The following is a 20066-nucleotide window of genomic DNA, read 5'->3' as shown; positions in this document are numbered from 1 at the left end:
GCTAGACATGGGTAGAGTGACAGAATTCAGACTTGAACCTGGAAATGTTCTGTACTGATTTATGAAAACTAATACATAATCAAGACTACAGTGTGTCTCAGTGACATGGTCACTAAGTTAACTAAGTAGAATTACAGTAATTCTTGTAAAACTGTATAGATTTAAGTTTTTAAGCTTGTGAAGGAAAACAAACTCTAAGCAAAGTAAAAGCAAAGTAACAGAAATCAATCTGTGATGTGTACTAGACTGTATAGCACATATTTGCACAGAGAAGCAGGTTTCACAAAACATGAGTGAAAAAAAGAGTTGAGCTGCCTTAGAAATACACTTTTCTTAGAGCACCTGTCTACGTATGAAATGCTGATTGTTCTTCAAATGTAGTAGATTTTCTTGTCTCAGTTATATGTCACTCAATTTGTCTGTTCTCTGTTGCTCACTGGAAGGATGAATAAATGTGATTGTACTACCTTGAGAGAAAGCTGCAACTTTTCTCTTAGTTCATCACTGAGTGGCTTATACTGGAACAGCTGACGGATTTGCAGTTTATTAGGACATTTTTGCACAGGTACTGGCAAGCACACCTGCTCTCTGGATCCAATGCTGAGACCCCTCCAAATATATATTCTGCCTGAGGGACCTGTGATTTTCCTCTGAAAATAGACAAGAACAAACAAAAAGAGCAAGAGGCTACTTATATTACTGACTCAATGCAGATATTGGCAACGTGTCTCAGCTGAAAAACACATGCTCTCCTTATAGCATCATAGATCTAGATACTAAAAGTCAGTAGATTTTTTTGGCACAATGTATCTATCTTAAAACCTCTTGACCTTGACAGGCTGGAGAGGTGGGCCTATGCAAACCTCATGAAGACCAAGAAGGCCAAGTGCAAGGTCCTGCAGATGGGTCAGGGCAATCCCAACAAATACAGGCTGGGCGGAGAATGGATTGAGAGCAGCCCTGAGGAAAAGGACTTGGGAGTGCTGGTGGACAAGAAGCTCAACATGAGCAGGCAATGCGCCCTTGTGGCCCAGAAGGCCAACCGCATTCTGGGCTGCATCAAAAGGAGTGTGGCCAGCAGGCAGAGGGAGGTGATTCTGCCCCTCTACTCTGCTCTCGTGAGACCCCACCTGGAGTACTGCATCCAGCTCGGGAGCCCCCAACATAAGAAGGATGTGGACCAGTTGGAGCGAGTCCAGAGGAGGGCCACGAAGATAATCAGAGGGCTGGAGCACCTATCCTATGAGGACAGGCTGGGGCTGTTCAGCCTGGAGGCTCCGGGGAGACCTTATAGCAGCCTTCCCATACCTCAAGGGGGCCTACATGAAAGATGGGGAGAGGCTGTTCAGCAGGGCCTGTTGTGATAGGACAAGGGGTAATGGTTTTAAAATAGAAGGAAGGAGATTCAAATTGGACATAAGGAAAAAATAAAATTATGATGAGAGTGGTGCAACACTGGAATAGGTTGCCCAGAGAGGTGGTGGATGCCTCATCCCTGGAAACATTCAAGGCCAGGTTGGATGAGGCTCTGAGCAACCTGTTCTCGTGGAGATGTCCCTGCTCCTTGCAGGGAGGTTGGACTAGATGACCTTTAAAGGTCCCTTCCAACTCTAACTATTCTATGATTCTATGATTCATCTGGCAAGATTGCTAAATTGATCTCCCTTAAAATTGCTATATCACTTTAGTGAGAGTAAAAAAAAGGCCACCTGATACAGCCCACCCCTTGCTTTGCCTGCTTAATAAACTGAACTTAACAATGTCACATTGTTTAAAGCTCGATTTTTTCCCTGTGACAAACATCTATTGCTTAAGCAGCAGAAGACAATTTTGAGACAATTATACCTCAAGAGGAGAAACTGTGTCCAGGGTCCTTGACTGAAGATTTGGAGGAACAATACTCTCTGGTTCTTTCTTCATTACCCAGGGGGAGGCTTCAGCCAAAGGACGCAGGATAGTAATACTTAAAACACCTGGTTCAAAGACACATTTTGCTAAGAATCAGATCAAATCAAAAAATGATGGACAAGTGCCTCAGATTGCCAGAAAAATATACTTACCTAAGCATAAAGAACCTTATTATCAAGTGGTGTGAAAAAGTGATACTCATAGCTACAGATAATATCAGATCCCTGAAGTGATTATAGAATAGTTGGACAAGTTTGTATCACTCAGACCATGTTTAACAACAGACTGCCTATGCTACTTGCTTTGCGTCTCGGATAACAGTTCAATTGTATAGTACATGATGTAACCCAAACAAAGAAGAGCAGACCACTGACTCATGTTTACTGGATATTAACCTCAGAAGAGGTACATCATCTTCAGAACAAGCATAGTTCTTCATTGTATTTTATACTTCACCACCTGATCACTGGATGTATTCCATTAGAGATGATTTATTATTCTTTTTATTGTTCTTATTAATTTTAATGATCTTCAAAATAATTTTTCCAACTCAAGCTCAAAATCTACTTAATCTACTATTATCTACCCCATAGGTGGCCTTCAAAATTGATATTGCCACTGAGGTACTTTGTCACAATGATACAAAATTGTGAAGCCTTGTTGCCAAGGCAAATAGAGCCAGTACTGAGGAAGGCGAGTGTGAAGTCTGGAAAAGCAGACATGCTACTACTACAAGTGATTGCTGGTTGTGAGCAAGTTTTCTTGACTAAGATTTTCATTGCGTATTTATCTTCTCAGTCTTCCTGATCTTTCCACCTTCACTATCCTTCTGATTCTCTCAGAATGATTCCCATGGCAAAATTACTTAATTCAGTTTATACAATGGGGAACCAGTCATTATTGTGAATAGAAGTGGCATTTAAAAATGTGCAAAACCTGATGGAGTAGTAAGTGGAAAAGCTGTTCCCCATGCTTATGATATCAATCTTTGAGAAGAATGTCTTAGTACTTTACGGCCTGAAGTAAACTACCCTTATCATCCCCCCATATCCAGGGAAATCATAAGTTCCTGTCTTTTTAAAGAGATATTTATTTTCATACTATCTATCTGTTATTCCACAGTGTATTTTACAGAAACATAGTATCTCCAGCTAACTTCACAATGGTAACCAACCATTTCAGGATGTGACTTCTTGCACTGCTACTATGAGGTGTTTGGTGCCATGTACTATAAGCATCCTCTATTTCAGTCACATTTTTCCAACTTCTTGATATATAAAAAATTCATACTGATTATCATAAAATATTTATATATTTGTATATATAATATAAAATATTTATATAAGAAATAGAAAAATAAATATATAATACACACTATCATAAATACATACATTTATCCTTTCCAACAGCCAGGCTAAGGCTCAAAATCAGAGTATCATTGTCTTCACTGATAAATACAGCTATATCATTAACAAAGACTGCGATATATTACATGTTTTTTTTCATGGGAAATACACATAGAATCTATGCATTTGGTAATGGCTTTTTTTTTGCATGTCTGAAAGTGGATTAAAATATGTCAGTTGTTTGTTCACTTATCCCTTCACAATGTCATTCAGTTAATTCTCTGCTTTCCAGAGTTTTCCCACAAGCTCCTTCTTCCCCATGCTTCACTGCCAGGAGTGTAAGAACTTGTCTACATGGGGAAAAACATTTCAAATTTCCTGTCCAAATAAGAGTTTTGGAACTTCTGACTCCACCTTTGCAATTACTTCTGTTATTAGTTTGTCAGAAGATAAAAGTTTCCTACCTGGACATTCTTCTACAGGATCCTGCAAGACAGCAGCAGCGGGATCACTATAGGCCTCGGCCAGATACTCGTGTACCTCCCTGTTCCGCAGGAGCTCAGTTCCAGAACCATCTGCATAGATGATGAAGAACCTACACAGCCAGCCACACACATTGGACTATATCAATAAAATCTAACTCCAACATGATGACGTCAAATGTGCAAACACAGATTACTGAACAAAGAAAGCACAAATCTACAAACCCTGTAGAAATACAGTGTAGTGAAGAAATAAAGTGTAAACCTATGAATCCAATGCAGTTTACCTGGGGACGTGCTCATCATAAGTGACAGGTTTGTTAACTTCCGGGAGTACTGCTGCTGAACTTCTGTCCTCCTTGTCATCAGAGCCAACGCTAGGAACACACACATTTGTGCTGCCATCAGCCATGACCTGTAACAGAAATTATATAAAATGACTTGAGTTACATGATACTTTTAAAACAGTAACTTGATGCTGAATTTTAATATAACCTAGGCCTGTGAAAGAGACAGAAAAAACATATTTCATGTTGAGCAACCTGAAATTCACAGGAAGAAGAAATGGAGAAGACGACTGAAAAGACAGTGAAAAAAGCAAATCAAACATTTCTAGAAAGACATGCCATATAATAAATACTAATATCACATGCTGATATTTAATAAATGACTGTTAATTGTCAAACAGGGCCATCCATCCTTACATTCCATCTTCAACATATATATTTGTAGGCATCGATAGGAAACTTCACATGAAACTACTCATTTGCTGATCAAGCCAAGTAACTGTATACTCAGACAGCCACTGATGTATCTCTGAGAGGTATGTAAGTATCTGTGTATATACACTGACACACACACACACATATAGAAATAGACACACACAAATATATACATAATTTTATATATCTCTCTAAATGCTAATATTAGTTAACCACATAGTATATACATATATACTCCTATATAGCTGTATATATAAATATAAATGCTTATATATAAATATAAATGTGTATATACATATGTACAGGTATGTATATATAGGTATATAGATAAATGCCAATAAATATATACACTTATATATACACACATCTATATACATGTTGATAGGAAGAGATAGATATTTGATAAAGATGCAGATTATATATTTATAGAGAGAGCCCTCTTCAGGCATTCATTGACTTCAAAAATATGATCTCACATAATCTTATTATAATACTCAATGAATTTCTACAATATTTTCCTTCTTGAAAATTCTATGCAATTATTAACTAACGTGCCATTAATGTATACAGACAAGGTAACTACCAATGAATAATAACCTCACAAGGAATAATAATGCCTCTAATTCTTAGTACAGTCAGTTGCCTTTGGAAGATACAGTTTAAACCAGAGTGATTCAGTCGGTACATGAACTGAATTTGATGCACAAGGACCATGCCCTTTTTGCTGTAGTCTCAGGTGTGATTAGGACAGAGGAAGAACCACAGCCTCTTCAACTTCCTTCCTTTGTTCCCTAAGTATCAGCTGAGAAAAAGCTGGATGTGCTAAGGCTGATACCAAGTAACTTCTGTGCTGCTTTGAATTGCATTGGTTTTCTAGGAACTTGATCTTTTTGAAATTTCTATCCCTCTGCCAGATTAGTTCAAAATTTGTTAGGGAGAGATTGACACATAGCACAGACTTATGTAAGAACTGTTTCTTCAGCCAAGTTAAAAACTGTATCATAATGCAGGGGTCCAGGGGAACCTCAGTGTTGATTCACAAGAATCTGGGAAAATGGTAATGATTACAACTGCAACAATAGAAAGGATACTTTAAAGATGTCACATTTAGAATTTTAATTAGAACCTTAATTAGAAAACAGTATGCAGGTCATAGGCACTTAGACGATGTTTCCGGAACTCAAAACTAAGTACTAACCTAGCTCAGAAGTCTCTCTTAGGTGTGAAAAGATCACAGCACAAACAGTATGACTTTAAAGATGGAATAATTCCTTTTACAGCAACATTTGCCTTACTAAGCAGATTAGAGTGTTTCTATGGACCTTCTGAAAAGCCAATATCCTCTCTTATTTTTAATCCTCATTTGCACACCTGATTTTTTTCTAGAATATAGGTCATGCTACTTAAGGTCACTTTAAATGTAAGGTAAACTGTAGGTCATGTGTTTTATTTCAGTCTCTCTAAAAAAAGAGGAAATGCCAAAAAGGGAAATCCATCACATACTAAAGAACATTTCAGAGACCTGATTCAGGAGCTGTTCCTTCTGTCTAGCTAGGCTACTTTACGTATTACATGGCTACAAGCTGACTTTGAGAGATATTTATAAGATAAATTTACTTAAAATGCAGAAACTTGTTTCCTTCCATGTATTTTACCTTGAAAATACTTCCTTCAGTATCCATCATCTCACAAATAGTGCTGGAAGTGTGTTTCATAATGTATCTCCCTGCTTGTTTCTCTTCTTTCCTCTTGATGAAATTGAAAACTTCATGGGTATAAACTGCTGAGCAATCTTCATCAATGAAAAGAGAGCCTGTCTTGATGGGTAAAACCTATGACAGGAAAAAGGGAAGAAGTTCAGCCTTGAAAGGTGAAATCTTCAGTTTAGAGGTACCATGAAAATGAAGAATCAACACAAATCAAGAGGAGAGCTTTCAGACTTTTACTACCGAATCATTCAGTTTTGAGGGACTGAAGGGAGAAAAAGAAGGAACATGAGGTCCAGAAGGTAAGGTAATGTTAGTCTCTGTAACACCTTCTTTAACTTCAGGAAATTTAAAATTGTAATTATACTATACAGTTATGAGTGAATATCTAAATATTGGTAGAGTATAAAAGAGATAGAATCACAGGATTTGTGAGGGCTTTAGAGAAGGGAGTTAAAATAGTCAAAGTGAGACATGCTGATGGCAGGGAACTTGGAACATAAATTTCACTGTCACAAACTAAAAATAATTCCCACCTGATATGTTCCCTGTGGCTTTGCTATAATAGACGTCCCATCTCCAAAGATGGTACAACAGGTACTGTCCTCACAATTTGTTATAACAGTAGCAAACTCAGGATTCTCTACTTGCACATGTTTCACCTTCCTTGTGGTGGCTTCTGAGAGTTCATCTAAGAATACAGAACAAATAGACAGGAGAACATGAACCATGGAAAGGTCTTAGGATTCAATTTGCTTTTTCTCTCATAGGGCTGGATCTTTATCGCATCAGTAAAAGGCTCTTATAAACTTCATAGCATCCTTTACCTCATAATTTTATGTTATGGAAACAATACGTAACCTTTGTATTTCTGGACTGTGCACTCAATATAGGAAAATCCAAAAAATGTCTGTAACCATCTGTGACTGGTCAGGAGAGTACACCAATTTAACAAGTACAATACTAATCATAACGATCTGAATATCTGTAACACACAAGCTGGATCACTGAAATTCTTTATGCCTGTAATACAATCTCCAAGATGTGAAGAAATTCCTATTCAACAGCACAAATCATGGAAAACAAATCAAATTGGTATGTTAATCTGGCCATTGCCTTCTCACTGAATCAGCTCAAGGTCGTTTTGATTTTTAAAATCCCACAAGGACACATTCCTGAACATTTCCTGTTAACTGAATAACTATCTTTTCCTACACAACCAGAATTTCCTACTATGTTTGAACACAATAGTCCAGACACTCACACAATAAATGTACACTTCATGTTAGTTACAGAAGACAGGATTTGTCCAGCAACTGAACCAAGCACACAGAATAGCCAGCCGGAAGAAACACAGATGACCATTAGCCCCGCTTGTTTCAGGCAAATAAAAGTTTCACTTCTTTAGGTGTGGCATTTTCCATGGCCATATTCAACCAAATTTTCCATATCTCCAAGGTTGGTGAGCCTATGGCTTCTGTGGGGAATGAGAGGATGTCATGGTCCTTATACACTTACTCAGTTAAGACTCAGATCAGCTTGCTTGATAGTAGTAGGCTAGGTGGAGAGAGGGCAATGAACATACTAGAACTCCAGCACTGTGGTCTCATGGTGAAGGTGGGTCACGTGCAAAGAAAGAAATTTGCTTGTTTGCTACAATGTAATTTTTGCACTGAATACTGATGAAGAAAAGACCAAGCAGACAAACTCAGCCTAGACTACACTAGTGGATTTGTTATCTCAGCTACTGCTATGAGCCTTCCCTAGTACATATTTTGACAACTATCTACTTCACAAGATATAGCAGAGAGAAGTTCTCCCCTTTTGATTGTACCTGTTTCCTCACTTCCCTCGGGTACAAAAAGTTCTTCACAGTTTCTATAAAAAGTCGTGATCCTAGTACCATCAGCATGATCTACTACTCTGCTACCATCCAGCTTCTCAACAATTATCACTTCATCATCTCGTACAGTCATAACCTGAAAGAATGAAGGAATATTCACTTCCTTTAGCACTGTGATACTTGTAAGAGCAACAACAGTAATACAAAGCATTACATACTGAAACTCTGAAGAAGCTAGACTACTGCAACTTGATATACTTCAGAGATGGAGGACTTACATTTTCCTCAAAATCTAAACTTTTTGTATTAGTAACAGTGTAATAACACAATATGTAGGATATGTGTTTGTCGTAGCTCAGCCCCGATCGGGACCAGACTACGTAGTCTCTCTCTCGCTTCCCCCACCCTCCGAGAGAATAGGAGGAGATGATATAAGAAAAACGGCTCAAGGTTTGAGATAAGGACAGGGAGAAATCCTTAAAGTTACTGTTATGGGCAAAACAGACTCGACTTGGGGAAAAACACTCATTTATTTCTAAAATTAGCAGGAGAATGAGACAGGGAACAAGATAACCTCCCCCCACCCCTCCCTCTTCCCGGGCTTAACATTATCTCTACTACCTCCCCTCCCGAGCGGCACTGGGGCGGGGGAAGGGAATGGGGGTTGCGGTCAGTTCATCACGCATTGTTTTACGCCGCTGTGCCATCATCAGGGGAAGAACTCCTCGCATTCCTCCTCTGCTCCAGCGTGGGGTCCCTCCCATGGGCCACAGTCCTTCGTGAAACTGCTCTGGCATGGATCATCTCTTCCATGGGTTGCAGTCCCTCTAGAACAGCTGTCCCAGCGGGCCCTCCACGGGCCACAGCCTCCTTCAGGCCTCCACCTGCTCCGGCGTGGGGTCCTCCACGGGCTGCAGGTGGATCTCTGCCCCTCCATGGACCTCCATGGGCTGCAGGGGGACAACCTGCTCCACCATGGTCTTCACCACGAGCTGCAGAGGAATCTTGGCCAGGAGCCATGTTACTCCTCCCCCTCCTTCTTCACTGACCTTGGTGTCTGCAGCCGTTCCTCACAACAGGCTGGCAGATGCCTCTCAGGATCCTTTTTTACATCTTATTCACTTCAACTTCTCATCTCCTCTCCACTTCTTGCAGCCAGGCTGGGCTGAGTTGGGCCCAGTTGGCTGCCTGGCGGGAGGCCGGAGGGTGAGGCCTGCAAGGCCCAGGAGGCTCGCGCCTCCCCCTCTTTGCCCCCGACTCAGCTGCTTCACATCTCTCCTCCTCTTTTCCTGTTTTCCCCTACTTAAATACATTATCGCAGAGGCGTTATCATAGAACATTCTGCTACCAATTGGCTCAGCCCTGGCCAGCAGCAGGTCTGCCCTAGGCCCGGCTGAGTCCACTAAACAAAGGGGAGCAACTTCTAGCAGTTTCCTACTGAAGCTACCACCTTAGGCCCCGCCTCACTAGCAAAACCAGAACAGTGTTCAAAGAAAAAATCCTACAACTTATATGATGGCAGCTTTGTCTCTTAGCTTATTAGACAGTGCTGTAATAAAACAAAAATAGTAATACCGTTCCATCAGCTGGGTCAGTTGCCTGATAGATTAAGAGTGGCTTCAAATCCATTCGCTTTGCTCCCTCAGTGCCCACTCGAATGCCTGACGGAGTTGTTGTTATCCAGGTTCCCGCCTGGTTCTCCTTAGGTTGCTCAGAACTAACCGGACCTTGAACAGTATCTTCAAACAACTCGTCCATGTTTGAGTCTGATATACTGTTTCTCTTACTGCCTTTTCCTGCAGAAACAAAAATCCTGTATCAGACTTGGTATTCTCTAAGGCAAAAGACAAAATCAATAAAGTTAGGAGTTTCCGTGAGTATTGATTTTGACAGAATTTAAAGAAAAATCTGTTTATCAGGCTGGAGGGAAATTACAACTACTGTTACTTAAAGGTGTGCCTTTGAACTAATTTTATTTAATGTGTTCATTAATGAAAGAGAAAAAGCAAATAGCATGCTAATGATATCCAATTATGACATGGCTTTGGAAGGTACCATCAATGCAGAAGAAAATCTGAATGGACTACAGAAAAGAAAGCATCCAAAACTGTCCCATGAGTTTGAAGATTAAAGTAATAGGAATTTGATACAGCCTATTAGAATGAAATTTAATGTGAAAGGGAATGAAAATAATTTATGCATCAGACAAGCTTGCAATAGCAGAGGAAAAGAAAGACCTGGAGGTATCAGCCATACAGAATGACTACAAGTTATCATTGTGAAAATATGGTGACAAAAGAGGCAAACAATCCTATGGTGCATCAGAAGAAAAGGGATGGAGATTCCATTGTGAAAGGTAATGGAGAGATCTTACTAAGAATGTGATACAGAACTCTGGTCTCCCATATCCAAGAAACGGAACTTAGTCTAAGCGTATGCAAAAGACAACAGCATGATACAGAGAGGAGTCCAAAAGACTAACAGCATATACAACCTAGAAAAAGAAAAAAGCCAAAAATAGATGAAACTGTGAAAATGTTCAATATAAATTTGTCAAAACTAAGCAGTGGAGAGGAAAGGTGGGGAGAAAAAGTCATCACAAACAAAGGATAAGGAATAAAGGAAATAAACTGGCCACAGATACTGAGACTGAAAATTAGAAGATGGTTTGTCAGAGAAGTTCTCAAACATACTTCCAGGTATTCCGAGATAACTGAAATAACAAGAACCGGACTTGATGACTCAGAAAGTCTCTTTTTGACAGACTTTTCTCTTTGGCAGCAATTTTTATACACATATGTACAATAAATTATAAGTTAATATTATGACAGGTCAAAATTATTCTTTGCACTAAGTAGCACTGATGATGATCTCAGACTGCTCTGAGCTATGAAGTAAACTTTCATTTGGTTCTTTCTCAGTCAAATCATCAGTCAAATGATGCGTGCACACGAGCACGTCTATGACCTTGCTGGCATCATGGAGACGTGGTGGGATGACTCGTACGACTGGAGCATCAACGTGGAGGGGTATAGGCTTTTTAGAAAGGACAGGAAGGGGAGATGAGGAGGGGGTGTCGCTTTCTACGTCAGCAACCGGCTGGAGTGTGTGGAGCTCCGCCTGGGGATGGAGGAGGAGCTGACAGAGAGCTTATGGGTCAAGATTAGAGGATGGGGACAGACAGGGGATGTTATGATGGGGATCTGTTACAGGCCACCTGGCCAGGAGGACAGAGCGGACGAGGCACTCTATAGGCAGATAGGAGCAGCCTCACGGTCACAGGCCCTGGTTCTCATGGGGGACTTCAACCACCCTGACATCTGTTGGAGAGACAACACGGCAGGGCACAGGCAGTCCACGAGGTTCCTGGAATGTGTGGATGATAACTTCCTCCTGCAGGCGATAGAAGAGCCGACAAGGAGCGGTGCCATGCTCGACCTTGTGCTCACCAACAGGGAGGGACTGGTGGGGGATGTGAAACTGAAGGACAGCCAACTGCAGCAACCACGACACGGTGGAGTTCAAGATCCATGGGGCAGTGAGGAAACCACACGGCAAGCTCTCTGCCCTAGACTTCAGGGAGGCGGACTTTGGCCTCTTCAGGGACCTGATGGGCAAAGTGCCATGGGAGGCAGCCCTGGAGGGAAGAGGGGCCCAGGAAAGTCGGTCTATATTCAAGGAGCACCTCCTCCAAGCTCAGCAGAGGTGCATCCCAACGAAGAACAAGTCGAGCAAAAAGGCCAGGAGGCCGGCGTGGATGAGCAAGGAGTTCCTGGACCAACTGAAAGTAAAGAACTACACCTATAGAGGGTGGAAGCGGAGACAGGTAGCCTGGGAGGACTACAAAGAGGCTGTGCGAGTGGCCAGGGATCAGGTGAGGAAGGCTAAAGCCCTGACGGAATTGAATCTGGCCAGGGATGTAAAATGCAACAAGAAGAGCTTCTATAGGTATGTAGGGGACAAAAGAATGTCCAAGGAGAATGTAGGCCCCCTCCGGAAGGAAACCTGTGTCCTGGTTACCTGGGACATGGAGAAGGCTGAGGTGCTCAATGACTTTTTTGCCTCAGTCTTCACCGATAAGGGCTCCTGTCTCACCACCCAAGCTGTAGAAGGTACAAGCAGGGACTGCAAGGATGAAGAACCACCCACTGTACTCGAAGAGCAGGTTCGGGAACATCTGAGGAACTTGAAGGTGCACAAGCCCATGGGACCTGATGAGATGCATCCACGGGTCCTGAGGGAACCGGCGGATAAAGTTCCCAAGCCACTGGCTATCGTATTTGAGAAGTCGTAGCGGTCTAGTAAGGTCCCCGATGACTGGAAGAGAGGGAACATAACCCCCATTTTTAAAAAGGGGAACAAGGAGGACCCGGGCAACTCCTGGAAACCATGCTAAGGCATATGGAGAGCAAGGAGGTGGTTGGTGACAGCCAACATGGCTTCACCAAGGGCAGATCGTGCCTGACCAATTTGGTGGCCTTCTACGATGGGGTGACAGCGTCGGTGGACAAGGGACGAGCAACTGACATCATCTACCTGGACTTGTGCAAAGCTTTTGACACTGTCCCGCACAACATTCTTCTCTCTAAACTAGAGAGACATGGGTTTGATGGACGGACCACTCGGTGGATAAGGAGTTGGCTGGATGGCCGCACTCACAGAGTGGTGGTCAATGGCTCCATGTCCAAGTGATGGTGGACAATGGCTCCATCCGGTGACGAGTGGCATCCCTCACGGGTCTGTGTTGGGACCGGCCCTGTTTAACATCTTTGTGGGTGACATGGACAGTGGGATAGAGTGCACCCTCAGCAAGTTCGCCGATGACACCAAGCTGTGTGGTGCTGTTGACACGCTGGAAGGGAGGGATGCCATCCAGAGGGACCTTAACAGGCTGAAGAGGTGGGCCCATGAAAACCTCATGAAGTTCAACCAGGCCAAGTGCAAGGTCCTGCACATGGGTTGGGGCAATCCCAGGCACAAATACAGGCTGGGTGGAGAATGGATCGAGAGCAGCCCTGAGGAGAAGGACTTGGGAGTGATGGCGGACAAGAAGCTCAACACGAACTGGCAATGCACCCTTGCGGCCCAGAAGGCCAACCGCATCCTGGGCTGCATCAAGAGGAGTGTGGCCAGCAGGCAGAGGGAGGTGATTCTCCCCCTCTACTCTGCCCTGGTGAGACCCTACCTGGAGTACTGTGTCCAGTTCTGGAGCCCCCAGCATAAGAAGGACATGGGCCAGTTGGAGAAGGTCCAGAGGAGGGCCACAAAGATGATAAAAGGGCTGGAGCACCTATCCTATGAGGACAGGCTGAGAGAGCTGGGGCTGTTCAGCCTGGAGAAGAGAAGGCTCCGGGGAGACCCGATAGCGGTCTTCCAGTACCTCAAGGGGGCCTACAAGAAAGACGGGGAGAGGCTGTTTAGTAGGGCCTGTTGCAATAGGACAAGGGGTAATGGTTTGAAAATAGAGGGAGGTAGATTTAGATTGGATATTAGGAAAAAATTTTTTACAATGCGAGTTGTAGAACACTGGAACAGGTTGCCCAGAGAGGTGGAGGATGCCTCATCCCTGGAAACGTTCAAGGCCAGGCTGGATGAGGCTCTGAGCAACCTGATCTAGTCAGGGATGTCCCTGTTCCTTGCAGGGGGGTTGGACTAGATGACCTTTGAAGGTCCCTTCCAACTCTAACCATTCTATGATTCTAAATAAAATAAAGTAAGAATGGTTATACTGGCACAGACCACAAGTTCATACAACAAATTGATAATGACCAATAGTAGGTGCCTTGGAGTACATACAGTGAGAAATCAAAATATCCTAAGTCCTCTATGAGAGAAGCATTTCTCAATACTAAGAGCAAAAACACATAAGTAAGGATTTGATACTACTGTAGTCACAAGAATTTATTTCAAAATACTTTGTGTTGAATCACTCTGTTATTGACGTAGTTCTTACACACTCTTTTACTTAATAGAGTCCTTGCATGTTAGAAAAAAAAAAGAAATCTGGAGTAAGAGAAAAATTATTTGATATTAAGGTAACAAATCAGCAGTGTGCAGGGGCTGAGTACAGATAAAATTGCATTTTCACATTGGCAGAATTTTCAGACTAAAGAAATACGCCCTTTATTAAGTATCACCAGCCCTGCTAACTTCAAATCTGTCCAAAACACTAGAAATGTTACCTTTCTTAGTGCTGGTCTCAGGTAAAGGCTCCAACTCTGGTAATAGCTGCATGTTACCTGGAATCGTAGGTGGTGGTAGGACAGGACCAGAATCAGGACTCCTACTCACTGTGCCATCAGCAAACAGAATCTACGGGCATACTAGAGGTTAAAATCACTTCAAATACCACTAGAATGTCTCAAAAGAATGTGTTGCAAATGCAAAATTCACTAGAATACTGTGGGTGATGGAGGGGAAAAAAGTAAAAACTCTCAAAATGAAAACAAGAAACAAAGAAGCTATCTCAAAAAGAAAGGACTGCTAATTGCTGCAGTTCACATATATAATTAATGGGGACTCTATTTAGTAACAAATAGACATTATAAAAGTAAATAGCAAAGATTATTATTTGATTATTTAAGTTGTCAAAGGTTGATGAGGTTTTTTTTTTTGTAGCAGCGATGATGCGTCTGTATCACCATATTGATCTATATTCAGGTATTCCACAAGTCTAGAATTCTTCTGTCAGGAGATAGTATGTTGACAATATATAGTCATACAGCAGCTAGCTTATTTGCATATTTCTGAAATGGATACATTTCTCAGAAATCCTGGCTAAATGGCTTAAGATCTAATGTAATGAATGAATGTAAAGAAACTACTAGGAATTGTGGTATACAGAGACAGAAAAAAAAAAAGCTGAGGAAATAAGGAATTATTTTGACAGCTTCTGAGTCAAAACAGACTCCTCTTTTCATCTGCTTGCTAACTACACATAAACCTTAGACTTTAAAAAGACAGTTGCTTGTAGATTGATTACATTATCTGCAAAGATGGCACCTAGCCTATAGCCCTAAAAGGTACCAGAATTCTGGGAACCTAAATATGTGTAAACAAAGAAGGTACTTAGGAATATAAAGTCTTTTTCGTGAAAATTTAGGGTATCTAAAGGCGTCTGCAGGACTGAAGAATAGTTCACATCTTTTCAGGAACCCATATGACTGTTTAGATGACTGAAAAATAATATAAGGATGCTTTTGTGTTGTCAAAAATACCCAAAGCCCAACTAATCCACACTTCAGATTTTTAAGTCCAGGAATGTAGTTCTCAAAATCATATTCAGCTATTTCCTAATCCTGAAGTTGTGCAAAATCTTCACATGCCTAAAATTTTCATCATTAAAGCTCCTTATGTGCCTTAAGTTCTTATTCCGAACAAAGCCAAGAGCACTGTAGTCTTGACATGGCTGCATAACTCAGTGATTACTTAACTCCTTCATCTACAAACTGGACAGTTCTCTATCTCAGTTGACAAGCACATATTCAACAGTAATCACACACGCAGGCTGCTTTCAATGAATTCTACTAAACATACCTCGGTAGATCCATCCATCATGTACTTTATGACAGCTCCTTGACTGGTGATGACTCTTGACACCTCTTGCTCTGTTTGTCTTGCCATAGATGTATAGAGATGAGAGTTCTTCACCTTTTGGGGATAACTTTGCCTAACCATAATTTCCAGAGAAGGTTCCTTGGCCAGTTCTCTTTTCATGTCTTCATGCTTCATTTCATCCTGTGTAACTCCATGTTCCTTTTCTTCACTTTCCATAACCTCTTCCTGCTTTCCTTCATTTGCTTTGGCCTCACTGTTCTCAACCTCCTCTTCCTTGCCTTCCTCTGCTTTGGCCTCGCTTTTCTTTACCACCTCTTTCTCAGCTTCAGCTGTATTGGATTCACCTTTCAAGTCTGAAAAGAAATTCTGAATTACTTAATAGTGCATAGTACACATTCAGACAGTGCTAAACACCCAGCGTCATGGTGTCTACAGAAGGTATGCAACTTTGGGTGAGTAAGACTAATCCTCCTTGGCTTCCTCTGTAATCCAGAGCAAGGGATTTTTGTTCTCAGAAAAACACTGTTTTTCAGAGAACAATTCAAAGTAGTCATCTATGCATAAACTCTACATCCTCCCATAGAGGTGTCTGTCTTTCCATATGAAAATAAAGGAGATTTGAAGATTGATTTATTATGATGCTGAACTTTTGGAAGACTGACATTAGGTGAGAGGAATTTCATAATTTCCCACATACGTGAAAAGTTACTAACTTTCACCAAGTTTGAGTTTGTATAGAAACTGAAGTTACAGATTTTGTCTACATGAACAAATAAGGTTTATAGATTAAATTACAGCAATGTGTTGAGTGTGCTAATGAGTATAATTACGATAATTGTGTCAGCAGACTACATGTTTGTGTCCCACAAAAGGTTGGACCAGATTATCTTCCGAGGTCCCTTCCTACTTGGGCTGTTCAATGGTTCTATGATTTTGATACAAAAATGAAACAGATGACAGAGAAGAAAAAACGAGGGAAGCTTTTACTAGCAATTCAGGTCTTTGCGGCCACAAAAAATGAAGACATTTGTCTCTCACATGATTATAAATTCGTACTGGATCCTTGTTTACCATACACATTTATTAATGTTACTTAGTACAAATTTCTTATTTTTTATTAATTTATATACACTGGACTTACCACTTGGCTAGTTTCTAAGAGGTATGCTGTTTCATCAGTTGCCAGGAAGACAAATGATTCTATTTTTTTCTGCACCAGCTCAGGCACAGGATGTGCTGGAATTACTGCTAGCATGTACTTGGTGTGTGTGATACATCTGGTTTATTCCTGGATATGGGTACCTCTGCAGTTGTGCTCATCTATTTTCACACATACAATGGCTCAAATACAGGCTGAGCTGGACAGATTTACTGCACATAGGCATTAAATGACATCTGTAGGTGGCTGTTTTAAAAATTGACCAGATGAAAACAGCAAAATGTATGTTTGTCTGCTTCAGAACCTAATAGTTTGACTACAAAAACTCAGGATTTACTAGAGTTTACAGTATGCAAAGATTAACCTCGTGCTTGTTTTCAAAAACACTGGGAAACAGAATCATTGCAGAAGGATACCAGGTATAGAAATTTGTAAGTATCTATATGCCCTGTCAGTCTTCAAAAGGTAATTAAATTATAAGGGCAGAAAGGCCTATTATGACTGTCTTCTCTGTATGTACTGGATGGCACAAACAAAAGGATGGACTTAATGTAATTCCTGTTTGAAACTGATCACATCTTTTAGAAAGCCAACAAAACATAATTGTAAATACTTACTAGCAAAGAGTCCATCACAGTCTGTGTTAGTTTTGTTAATCATTCTTGCCATTAAAAAATGAGTATAACTTATACCTAGTATCAAGTACTACTTTTCAGTTCGAAGCCCCTGAAATTTGGAATACCTTTGTATACTGTGTTTACAAGATCTCTGTTTCAAGCTACCACCAGAATTCTGTTTCATTTGTACAGACTAGCACCGGTCACGCCTTTGACCTTTTATTTGGTAATTAAATTGAGTTCTCTGGTGACATAAGCACACTATAACATACATCTTCCAATGCTTTAATCACTCTTGTCGCTCTTCCATGAATCTTTCAAAATATGAACATCTTGTCTTGTGGACTTAAGAACAGTACATAAGACTCCAAAATGAGATGCCGATATAGGTAATAAAACAATCTTCCTGTTACCACTCAAGATTCTTCAAAATATATGTATTTATGAATTGAATTTCCTCATTTTTCTTTAGTATTCCAACAGACATGCATATTCAACCGATTGTCCAACATGACTCCCAAGTGCTTTTTAAGGTTGCTGCTCCCCTGCCCCAAACTGTTATGTCCAACAACTTGCAATTCTAGATTTTACATTTGTCTAAATTGAAACACATTATTTATGTTGCAAATACTATTAAATAGACATCATGACAGATTTAGCAATCTGAGATGTTTAAAACTCATACTGTCACATGTAAATTCATCGGGGCAGAAATAGTTTTAATCTGTAATTTTAACTTATTTTAAAATTCCTTACTTTACAGTGGCTCAGAAAACTAACCTCCAAAACTTTCACCAAGGAAAGTTAATACTAATCCATTGGGACAGGAGACATTCAAACTCGGGAAAGTAAGAGCATTTGACATCACTTGTGTTTGGGAAGCCGGTGATTCTATTTCCATCTACAGAATGAAACATGAATTAGCTTTAGTCCACATTTTAAAAGAACAAAGACAATTTAGACTACAGATTTCAGTTGTAACAAAACATTAAAAAAAGGTCTTTTCTAACACTCATTTTTAACATTTTGAGAGTTTACAGACTCTGAAGTGGAAATATTATCTTATTTTCTTTGATTATGCTATCTTCTTTCCTTCTGCTTTATTAGTCCTTGAAGAACAACCCTTCATAACTTTATTCATTTTGCTGAGTCATTAGTCTATCTTGTGCACGGTGTCAAGATGAGCTGACAATAAATAGATAATGTGAAGCAGAACAGTGTGAAATAATTCTTGAAGTTGCACATCAGTTATTCTACCTATAATCATTAAAAGAGCACAAAACATAAGTAAAGCAGTACTTCCATTCTGCTGCAAATACTGCACTGACTTAAGAAGGGGACAGGAAGGAAAGTTTGGCAGTCAAAAATGGTTATCTTTGCACTGCTCTGTAGTGGAAACTGTTCTGATGACTAGAAAAGATGAAGATGATCTAAAGAATGTCTGAAGACCCTGAAACATTTGAAAAAAATACAACAATGGACCCTTTGGTATCATTCCGTCCAAAAAAAAAAAAAACCTATGTGACAATGAACTACACCATGCCAGTAGTCATAAGGTAAAAACAGTTTTGGGGTGAATACAGAGGTAACGGAGAGAACTAGTCCTGGTATTATCCCATATTCTTGATTTTGAGGAATAGAAATATAGGGAAAAGTAGGGGAAAATTGGCAGACATTTTGCCGCCCGTTTTTCAGCATACAGAATTCTGTACATTTTATGGTTACTTTAAACAGTACTACTGGACAACTAAGACTACCCTCAATGCCCTAAGATTGTAGTCACAGGATCATAGGGTAGAAGTCACAGAATAGGGCAGAAGTAAACCTCAGTCATCATCTACTTCTCCCTGTCTAATGGGAAAAAAAAAAATCAAGTACATCTATATCATCAGAGAAAACTGTTAATGGAACCTATTCTAAAAATTTTCAGGGCTGGAGGTTTCCTGGCAATTTATTCCAGTGCTTTACCTTGATTAATCTTACTGACATTTTCCTATTGATTACCCTGAATCCCTCTTGCAGAAAATTAAGTTTACTTCTGATTATTTCTTTTTATTATACGTGGGCTAAAATAAGAGATTATGGTGTCCCCTTACCTCTTTAAAGAAGTCTGTTCTGACTCTCAACTCTGGATCAAAAAAACCCACACCAAGTCTTTTAATCTTTCCCCATTGGTCAAGTTTTCTAGACCTCTGATCCTTCGTGGTGCTTCCTTAGAACTCTCCAGTGTGGCTCATATTTTTCTTCTGGTGCAGTATCCATAACTGGACACAATACTTCAACTGAGGCCCTACTACTAGCTCTAAATGGAAAATAACTTTACATATTTAGCAGGCTACACTCCTGTTTATTCATCTCAATGTGGTCTTTGCCCTTCTCACAGCAAGATGGCATTGTTGACTCATGCATCGCTTGTGATCCATGGCAACTCTCAGACCTTTCTCTGTAGAATGGTTATTGATAGAACTGTTACCCATTCTGTAGATATATATTGATTATTTATATGTAATTGTAGAATTTACCATTTATTCTCACTGAATTGTATCCTATTTTCCAGACTATGTCCAGGTGAATTTGTCAAGTTAACTTTGAATTCTAATCCTGTCCTCCAAAACACTTGCAGACTCACAGAGCCGGGTGCTGTATGCACTAATATGGATACTCTCTGTTTGAAAACATTCTAAACCAAACAGTAAAAAGCCTTTTGGAAGAGGAGGAACTTCGAT

The 20066-nt window shown here is 40.5% G+C and overlaps 1 protein-coding gene across 1 annotated transcript in view; it reads right to left on the bottom strand.

The window, feature by feature from the left end:
• The window catches only part of SPAG17 (sperm associated antigen 17), a 111028-nt gene that overhangs the window by 19115 nt on the left and 71847 nt on the right, over positions 1 to 20066 (bottom strand). Inside the window, exons 25-35 of the mRNA XM_086768109.1 lie at positions 18121 to 18241; positions 15544 to 15917; positions 14190 to 14319; positions 9583 to 9803; positions 7999 to 8143; positions 6701 to 6855; positions 6114 to 6290; positions 4024 to 4151; positions 3719 to 3849; positions 1846 to 1973; positions 468 to 650 (exon numbers count right to left, since the gene is read on the bottom strand). Of these exons, the coding sequence (XP_086624235.1) occupies positions 468 to 650; positions 1846 to 1973; positions 3719 to 3849; positions 4024 to 4151; positions 6114 to 6290; positions 6701 to 6855; positions 7999 to 8143; positions 9583 to 9803; positions 14190 to 14319; positions 15544 to 15917; positions 18121 to 18241 (1893 nt within the window). The remainder of the gene's footprint in view (positions 1 to 467; positions 651 to 1845; positions 1974 to 3718; positions 3850 to 4023; positions 4152 to 6113; positions 6291 to 6700; positions 6856 to 7998; positions 8144 to 9582; positions 9804 to 14189; positions 14320 to 15543; positions 15918 to 18120; positions 18242 to 20066) is intronic.

The sequence above is a fragment of the Chlamydotis macqueenii genome, chromosome 1 (assembly GCF_036417535.1).
Source record: "Chlamydotis macqueenii isolate bChlMac1 chromosome 1, bChlMac1.mat, whole genome shotgun sequence".
Lineage (NCBI taxonomy): Eukaryota > Metazoa > Chordata > Aves > Otidiformes > Otididae > Chlamydotis > Chlamydotis macqueenii.
The sequence above is the reverse complement of the archived record's forward strand: the minus strand, read 5'-3'. Positions and strand labels throughout refer to the sequence as shown.